This window comes from Engystomops pustulosus, unplaced genomic scaffold, assembly GCF_040894005.1.
Source record: "Engystomops pustulosus unplaced genomic scaffold, aEngPut4.maternal MAT_SCAFFOLD_516, whole genome shotgun sequence".
Lineage (NCBI taxonomy): Eukaryota > Metazoa > Chordata > Amphibia > Anura > Leptodactylidae > Engystomops > Engystomops pustulosus.
The window spans coordinates 17,501-26,596 of record NW_027285395.1 but is presented as its reverse complement, the minus strand read 5'-3'; the positions used below and the strand labels follow the sequence as shown (position 1 = coordinate 26,596).

Genomic DNA, 9,096 nt, shown 5'->3' with positions numbered 1-9,096 from the left:
CTCTAGATGTACAGAGAAGAATGGAGGAACCTCCAGCCTCTAGATGTACAGAGAAGAATGGGGGAACCTCCAGCCTCTAGATGTACAGAGAAGAATGGGGGAACCTCCAGCCTCTAGATGTACAGAGAAGAATGGGGAGAACCTCCAGCCTCTAGATGTACAGAGAAGAATGGAGGAACCTCCAGCCTCTAGATGTACAGAGAAGAATGGGGGGAACCTCCAGCCTCTAGATGTACAGAGAAGAATGGGGGGAACCTCCAGCCTCTAGATGTACAGAGAAGAATGGGGGAAGCTCCAGCCTCTAGATGTACAGAGAAGAATGGGGGAACCTCCAGCCTCTAGATGTACAGAGAAGAATGGAGGAACCTCCAGCCTCTAGATGTACAGAGAAGAATGGAGGAACCTCCAGCCTCTAGATCAGGGGTCTCAAACTCGCGGCCCGCGGGCCAACATTTTGCGGCCCCCACCTGGAAAAGCACCGCCAGCCGTGTATTCACGGCGGCGGTCGGGTCGCGCTGCATGGAAAGGGCTCACGGGCTGAGCCCTCTCCATAGCCGGTAAGTCTTTGCTGCATATTGCAGCAAAGGCTTACCGGTAACACCCGCGATCGGTGCCAGCACCGATCGCGGGTGCTTTCACAGCGATGGCTGCCGGCAAAGCTGCCGGCAGCCTCAAAAAGATAGCGGCGCATGGGCGCCGCCATCTTACCTGGGATCGCCGCTCCCCCGGGGGCAGCGATCTGTCTCCATGGTAGCCTCGGGTCTTCCGAAGACCCGAGGCTATTTCGTTTTAACCCCTTCATTACAATGTGCTGATAGCACATTGTAATGAATGAGGAGGAAAATCCCCTTATACTGCCATACTGTAGTATGGCAGTATATGATAGGATCGATCAGACAACCTAGGGTTAAAGTACCCTAGGGGGTCTGAAAAATAGTATAAATAAAAATAAAAAAAAGTTTTTTAAAAAAAAATTAGAATAAAAAAAACATTAAATTTCAAATTACCTCCCATTCCCTAGAACTGACATAAATATAAATAAACAGTAAAAATCATAAACACATCAGGTATTGACGCGTCCGAAAATGCCTGATCTATCAAAATATGATAACCTTTTTTACAATGCGTTTAACCCCGTTACGGAAAATAGCGCCCAAAGTCGAAAATGGCACTTTTTTGCCATTTTGAAAAATATAAAAAAATCTATAAAGTGATCAAAAGGTCGTACAGTCCTAAAAATGATATCATTGAAAATATTATCAAATTTCGCAAAAAATGACACCACCCACAGCTCCGTACACCAAAGTATAAAAAAGTTATTAGCGCCAGAATTTGGCAAAATCAAAAAAAATAATTTTTGTACAGGAGGTTTTAATTTTTGTAAATGTATGAAAACATTATAAAACCTATACAAATTTGGTATCCCCTTAATCGTACCGACCCAAAGAATAAAGTAGACGTGTCATTTGGGGCGCTCAGTGAAAGACGTAATATCCAAGCCCACAAGAAAATGGCGCAAATGCGTTTTCATTGCATTTGGAATTTTTTTCCCGCTTCCGAGTACATGGCATGTAATATTTAATACCATCACTATGAAGTGCAATTTGTTACGCAGAAAACAAGCCGTCACACAGCTCTTTACGTGTAAAAATAAAAAAGTTATAGATTTTTGAAGGTGGGGAGTGAAAAATGGACATGAAAAAACAGTAAAGGGCCCGTAACCGGTTAATCCCCTTCCCTCCGGTACTTGAAGAAGATGAAGTCGCCGCTCTGAACGCACTTGGTGCAGGTCAGAGCGGCGACTTCATCTTCTTCGATGGGAGGCAAGTACCGGGGGGGAGGGGGGGATGGAGTGTCCTGGGCTCAGTGCGGTAGGAGCTTGGGACCCCTCGGTGCACAGGACACGTTCATAGAGAGAACACGTCTCCCAGCTCGGGGCTTTCCTTGCGCTGGGAGACGCCATGACATTTGAATCTGAATAATGATATTTTGTAAGCGCATTTTGTGTGGAAAACTTGATGCGGCCCAGCCTTACCCAGAATCTACCTCCAGCGGCCCCCAGGTAAAATGAGTTTGAGACCCCTGCTCTAGATGTACAGAGAAGAATGGAGGAACCTCCAGCCTCTAGATGTACAGAGAAGAATGGGGGAACCTCCGGCCTCTAGATGTACAGAGAAGAATGGGGGAACCTCCAGCCTCTAGATGTACAGAGAAGAATGGGGGAACCTCCAGCCTCTAGATGTACAGAGAAGAATGGGGGAACCTCCGGCCTCTAGATGTACAGAGAAGAATGGGGGAACCTCCGGCCTCTAGATGTACAGAGAAGAATGGAGGAACCTCCAGCCTCTAGATGTACAGAGGAGAATGGGGGGAACCTCCAGCCTCTAGATGTACAGAGAAGAATGGGGGAACCTCCAGCCTCTAGATGTACAGAGAAGAATGGAGGAACCTCCAGCCTCTAGATGTACAGAGAAGAATGGAGGAACCTCCAGCCTCTAGATGTACAGAGAAGAATGGGGGAACCTCCAGCCTCTAGATGTACAGAGAAGAATGGGGGAACCTCCAGCCTCTAGATGTACAGAGAAGAATGGGGGAACCTCCAGCCTCTAGATGTACAGAGAAGAATGGAGGAACCTCCAGCCTCTAGATGTACAGAGAAGAATGGAGGAGCCTCCAGCCTCTAGATGTACAAAGAAGAATGGGGGAACCTCCAGCCTCTAGATGTACAGAGGAGAATGGAGGAACCTCCAGCCTCTAGATGTACAGAGAAGAATGGGGGGAACCTCCAGCCTCTAGATGTACAGAGAAGAATGGGGGAACCTCCAGCCTCTAGATGTACAGAGAAGAATGGAGGAACCTCCAGCCTCTAGATGTACAGAGAAGAATGGAGGAACCTCCGGCCTCTAGATGTACAGAGAAGAATGGGGGAACCTCCGGCCTCTAGATGTACAGAGAAGAATGGGGGAACCTCCAGCCTCTAGATGTACAGAGAAGAATGGAGGAACCTCCAGCCTCTAGATGTACAGAGAAGAATGGGGGAACCTCCAGCCTCTAGATGTACAGAGAAGAATGGGGGAAACCTCCAGCCTCTAGATGTACAGAGAAGAATGGGGGAACCTCCAGCCTCTAGATGTACAGAGAAGAATGGGGGAACCTCCAGCCTCTAGATGTACAGAGAAGAATGGGGGGAACCTCCGGCCTCTAGATGTACAGAGAAGAATGGGGGAACCTCCAGCCTCTAGATGTACAGAGAAGAATGGGGGAACCTCCAGCCTCTAGATGTACAGAGAAGAATAGGAGGAACCTCCAGCCTCTAGATGTACAGAGAAGAATGGGGGAACCTCCAGCCTCTAGTTGTACAGAGAAGAATGGGGGAACCTCCAGAGATAAAGAGTTACTGGAAGAGTCACAGAGAGACATCAGCAGGTTGTAGCAGAGATAAGGAGACTGGTAAAACCTGCTGATGTCTCTCTGTGACTCTTCCAGTAACTCTTTATCTCTGGAGGTTCTCCCAGTCTTCTTTATACATCTTAAGGCTCCCCCCCTCTGCTTGTCGGTCCCGGCACCCTCCCTGCTTCTGGACGTCGGCCCCAGAGCGTTCCCTCTGTAATCCCCGGCGCGCTCCCTCCCTCTGGGCGCGGGCCCGGCGCGCTCCCTCCCTCTGGGCGCGGGCCCGGCGCGCTCCCTCTCCCAGTAAAGACGCGCCCACCAAGAGGTAACAGAACATGGACTTTACTGTTGTCAAATGAAGATCATATAAAACAAGCTCAGTGCAACATATCACAAAATGCGGAGGGGGTGAGCGGTCGGCGGAGCCTACAGTCCTGTACACACCGCGCTACAACTTCACAGGCGGCTTCGCTGGATTTGGTGAATGGGCCACAGCTGTGACACCCGTGAGATTGTGGGACTGCAAATATTACAAAAAGGAAGACAATTCCCGGCAGGAGGCGCCTGCGTCCATGAAGTCAGAGTCATCCTGCGCCACTGGATTCAAGATGGCCGCTGTGAGGAAGACTGGGCCAATGTTGTGTGTACAAGTCACCGACCGCCGAAACCCCTCCATTAACACTTTCACTCCTGGAGTGTAATATTACATAACCGATCCTTCCGGCGGCGCCGCCATCCAGCGCTCAACCCATAATCCCTCAGTGCAACAAAGAAACTTACAGGAAATATCAAGGGTTAAAAACGTGGTGTACATCAAAAAGTAACGATCCACAGGCAGAGCGGAGCCCAATACAGATGGGCGCATACAAAATACTCTGCATGGCATTCAACAGACACGTCATGGCGCAGGTCTGCGGCTCCAGGGGCCCCGGGGCCACACACACGGCTCATGTGGGTGAAATGCACTTATTAGAAGAAATGATACAATCTCATCCCCACTCCCCCCCACTGCCAGAGCAGGGGGCGCTGTCAGCAAGTCATCCGAAAGAGAAGCGGGTGGGACCACCATGGCCGCCGCAGCGCCCCACTAGGGTCCCCCGTCTTTCCAGGGAGCAGATATACAAAGCTTTGGCTGAGGCCAGGGGAAATGTTCCGGGGCCCAGCACAATTGTCCCCGGGTCCTGCCTCAGTCGCCCGCTTTCCCCTAGTCTGAAATAAGTGCAGCTGCTGCAGCGCCTCTGCGTCTAGTCAATGGTGCCCGGGTGGATGCTGAGCACCGGCGGCTCCAGGCAGGTGGGAGAATAATTTAGGTGCGGCTCCTTGATCCATAACAGCGGGACGCCATTTTTGCCTTCGCCGGTCTTACTGGACGGTCGACTGCGGAACCTGACGAGGAGGATGGTGATGATGAGGATGCCGAAGATGGGAAAGGGGTAGAAGAAGACCAGGTAGAAGAGGGCGTCGTTGGAGCAGATGACCGACTGTAAGTTGGACTCTATGGAAGAAAACAACATGGATGACGATGAGGATCACAGGAGAAGGTCTGACGCATCAAAACATAGGTTACTCTAGTCACATCTAGAGCTGCAGCTACAGTTGAGCACAGTACCCGCAATGCCGGTGCATTATGGGCCGGAGCCAAGCTGCAGAATAGAAGGATCAATCAAAAACTCCCACATGGAGCAGGTTCTCCATCTGGTTCTCATGACGACTAACATCCCCATCAGCAACCAACATGGCGTCATCAGGACCAGATCACAGGGAATAAGATCTGCTGCGGAGCCCTTCACGGAGCTACAGGGGGGTTATAAACCCCTTTAATGTGCCTGGAGACATAGTGAGGTGGGTTACCCCCAGTGTGACCCATCTGCCCCTCCTTACCCTTGCTCTGCACGGTGACCCATCCGATCAGGCTTTCCTCCTGTGCCAGCAGGTACCAGTCCCCGCGGGGCCCCATCATCCACTCCTGGACGGAGCAGGTGTAGTTCCCGGAGTCTGTGGGCTTGGCCTGAGGGATCCGCAGCTTGTACATGGTGGGGGAGAGCTGGATCTGCTGCAGACGTCCCTCCCAGCGCGGGGCGAGAGGCCGCCACACCCCAGAGCGCTCAGTGGTCAGGATGGTCTCGGCTTCGGCCCCTCGATTGGCACGGTGGAAGGACCAGGAGACGGCCAGCTGGGAGCCGGGCTGAGAGCGGGACAAGATGGTGCAGTCCAGGGTGAAGTGCTCACCGTCCGGCACCGACACATTGAGGGGGGCCGTGTCCAGCAGCAGGTCGGCTTCTGTGGGGGAGACAAGATGGGGTTAAAAGGTGGAGAAGAAAAAGGCGACTGTCTGCACGGATACATGGACACGGGGGTCACCTGGGCGCCGCACACTGACGTAGGTGGCAGCCGATCGCTCATCCGCCCGCTTGTACCACTGTCCCCGAGGGTCCTGCAGCCATTCCTGTACCCGGCAGCTATAGGCTCCGCTGTCCTGCTCCTCGGCCCGCTGCAGGGTGAGGGTGTAGAGCCCCGGCGACGGCTGCCAGAGGTGAAGTCTGCTGGGCTCTCCTTCATCATTCGGGGGCAGTGTGACACCATCTGGGGAGAATCGGGCCAGGGTCCTCCTCTCCGGCTCTCCTGCCCTCCACACCAACCACTCCAGGGACAGGCGGGACTGCGCCAGCGTACGGTTCAGCACCTGGCACCTGACCGTGAAGCTCTCCCCCTCCAAGGAGGAAATGTTTTGAGGGAGCTGAGTCACATGCAGGTTATTATCTGTGGGGGAGAAGGGAACGAGGGTCAACTAGGCACCAACAGCCCACCCACCCACCCACCTACATTACCAGCCCCTTGTGTCTTCATATTGATTGGCCTACACCGCCCCTTCCCCCGCTTGTCCATTCTGTGGATCCTCCCACCTGATGCTACCCCTTTCACCCCCAGTATTAGCATTCCTCACCTGGCATCCTGACGTTGACCTCTGTGAGCCCCGAGGCGTCCTTGGCCAGCTGGTACCAGGCCTGGTTGGGGTCCAGCACCCACTCCTCCACCTGGCAGTAGTAGCTGCCGCTGTCCTCGCGCTGTGCCCGCAGCAGGGTCAGGGTGTAGTTTCCTGAGGTCAGCTCCTCCAGCTGCACCCGCTCCTTCAGGTCGGCCTCCTCTGCGTATGTGCCGTACTCCATGCCGGCTCCGCTGCGCACAATCAGCCTCCCGTCAGCCCCCGAGGGCTCCTGAGCGAACCACAGCACCGAGAAGCGCGAATCCGGGCCGCTCTGAGAGCGAAGGGGGCAGGTCAGGGTCACCGCGGATCCCTCCAGAACCGACACCGAGCGCTTCACCTTACTGACCTGCAACCGCGCCACTGAAAGACAGAATGAGCCCCGTCACAGGAGACCAGCTGTGATCAGGAGCCTGGGAAAGCTGGGTGGCCTCCATCTCTGTGTTTCCATTGATAGCGAGACCTGCGGATTCCCATCACCTTCTTCCCAGGCAACGGTTGCTAAGGAGAGCCACGTTTCCAGGGGAACTGCCGGCACCAAGTCCCGAGGAGTGGGCGTACGAGGCGGAGGATGGTATAGAAATAGGGAGACGGGAGAAGATCCCCCCGGAGAGGCTCAGATTATGCAAATGAGGGCCAGCAGGACCAGGATGCAATGGGCACATTATGTAAATGAATCAGCCCATATATACAGAGCTCTATATACTACAGGAGGACCTTATATGTATACAGGGGCCGCCAGACTACAATCCTGTATACACTGTACACCAGGGTCACTATAGAAAGAGCCTATATACACGGGGGTCACTATAGAAGGAGCCCATATACACGGGGGTCACTATAGAAGGAGCCCATATACACAGGGGGTCAATATAGAAGGAGCCTATATACACGGGGGACACTATATAAGGAGCCTATATACACGGGGGTCACTATAGAAGGAGCCTATATACACAGGGGGTCAATATAAAAGGAGCCTATATACACGGGGGTCACTATAGAAGGAGCCTATATACACGGGGGTCACTATATAAGGAGCCTATATACACAAGGGTCACTATAGAAAAAGCCTATATACAAGGGGGTCTCTATAGAAGGAGCCTATATACAAGGGGGTCTCTATAGAAGGAGCCTATATACACGGGGGTCTCTATAGAAGGAGCCTATATACACGGGGGTCACTATAGAAAGAGCCTATATACACGGGGGTCACTATAGAAGGAGCCCATATACACGGGGGTCACTATAGAAGGAGCCTATATACACAGGGGGTCAATATAGAAGGAGCCTATATACACAGGGGGTCAATATAGAAGGAGCCTATATACACGGGGGACACTATATAAGGAGCCTATATACACGGGGGTCACTATATAAGGAGCCTATATACACGGGGGTCACTATAGAAGGAGCCTATATACACGGGGGTCACTATAGAAGGAGCCTATATACACGGGGGTCACTATAGAAGGAGCCTATATACACAGGGGGTCAATATAAAAGGAGCCTATATACACGGGGGTCACTATAGAAGGAGCCTATATACACGGGGGTCACTATATAAGGAGCCTATATACACAAGGGTCACTATAGAAAAAGCCTATATACAAGGGGGTCTCTATAGAAGGAGCCTATATACAAGGGGGTCTCTATAGAAGGAGCCTATATACACGGGGGTCTCTATAGAAGGAGCCTATATACACGGGGGTCACTATAGAAAGAGCCTATATACACGGGGGTCACTATAGAAGGAGCCCATATACACGGGGGTCACTATAGAAGGAGCCTATATACACAGGGGGTCAATATAGAAGGAGCCTATATACACAGGGGGTCAATATAGAAGGAGCCTATATACACGGGGGACACTATATAAGGAGCCTATATACACGGGGGTCACTATATAAGGAGCCTATATACACGGGGGTCACTATAGAAGGAGCCTATATACACGGGGGTCACTATAGAAGGAGCCTATATACACGGGGGTCACTATAGAAGGAGCCTATATACACAGGAGTCTCTATAGAAGGAGCCTATATACACGGGGGTCTCTATAGAAGGAGCCTATATACACAGGGGGTCAATATAGAAGGAGCCTATATACACGGGGGACACTATATAAGGAGCCTATATACACGGGGGTCACTATATAAGGAGCCTATATACACGGGGGTCACTATAGAAGGAGCCTATATACACGGGGGTCACTATAGAAGGAGCCTATATACACGGGGGTCTCTATAGAAGGAGCCTATATACACAGGAGTCTCTATAGAAGGAGCCTATATACACGGGGGTCTCTATAGAAGGAGCCTATATACACGGGGGTCTCTATAGAAGGAGCCTATATACACGGGGGTCTCTATAGAAGGAGCCTATATACACGGGGGTCACTATAGAAGGAGCCTATATACACGGGGGTCACTATAGAAGGAGCCTATATACACGGGGGTCACTATAGAAGGAGCCTATATACACGGGGGTCACTATAGAAGGAGCCTATATACACGGGGGTCACTATAGAAGGAGCCTATATACACGGGGGTCACTATAGAAGGAGCCTATATACACGAGGGTCTCTATAGAAGGAGCCTATATACACGGGGGTCACTATATAAGGAGCCTATATACACGGGGGTCACTATAGAAGGAGCCTATATACACAGGGGTCACTATAGAAGGAGCCTATATACACGGGGGTCTCTATAGAAGGAGCCTAT

The 9,096-nt window shown here is 51.8% G+C and overlaps 1 protein-coding gene across 1 annotated transcript in view; it reads right to left on the bottom strand.

Moving 5' to 3' along the window:
• Positions 1-3,716: 3,716 nt before the first annotated feature.
• Positions 3,717-9,096, bottom strand: part of LOC140111608 (immunoglobulin superfamily member 3-like) — a gene marked incomplete at its 5' end in the record, with an annotated part of 22,875 nt that continues 17,495 nt past the window's right edge. Inside the window, 4 exons of the mRNA XM_072132399.1 lie at positions 3,717-4,885; positions 5,272-5,670; positions 5,752-6,150; positions 6,335-6,736. Coding sequence (XP_071988500.1) covers positions 4,635-4,885; positions 5,272-5,670; positions 5,752-6,150; positions 6,335-6,736 — 1,451 coding nt within the window. The remainder of the gene's footprint in view (positions 4,886-5,271; positions 5,671-5,751; positions 6,151-6,334; positions 6,737-9,096) is intronic.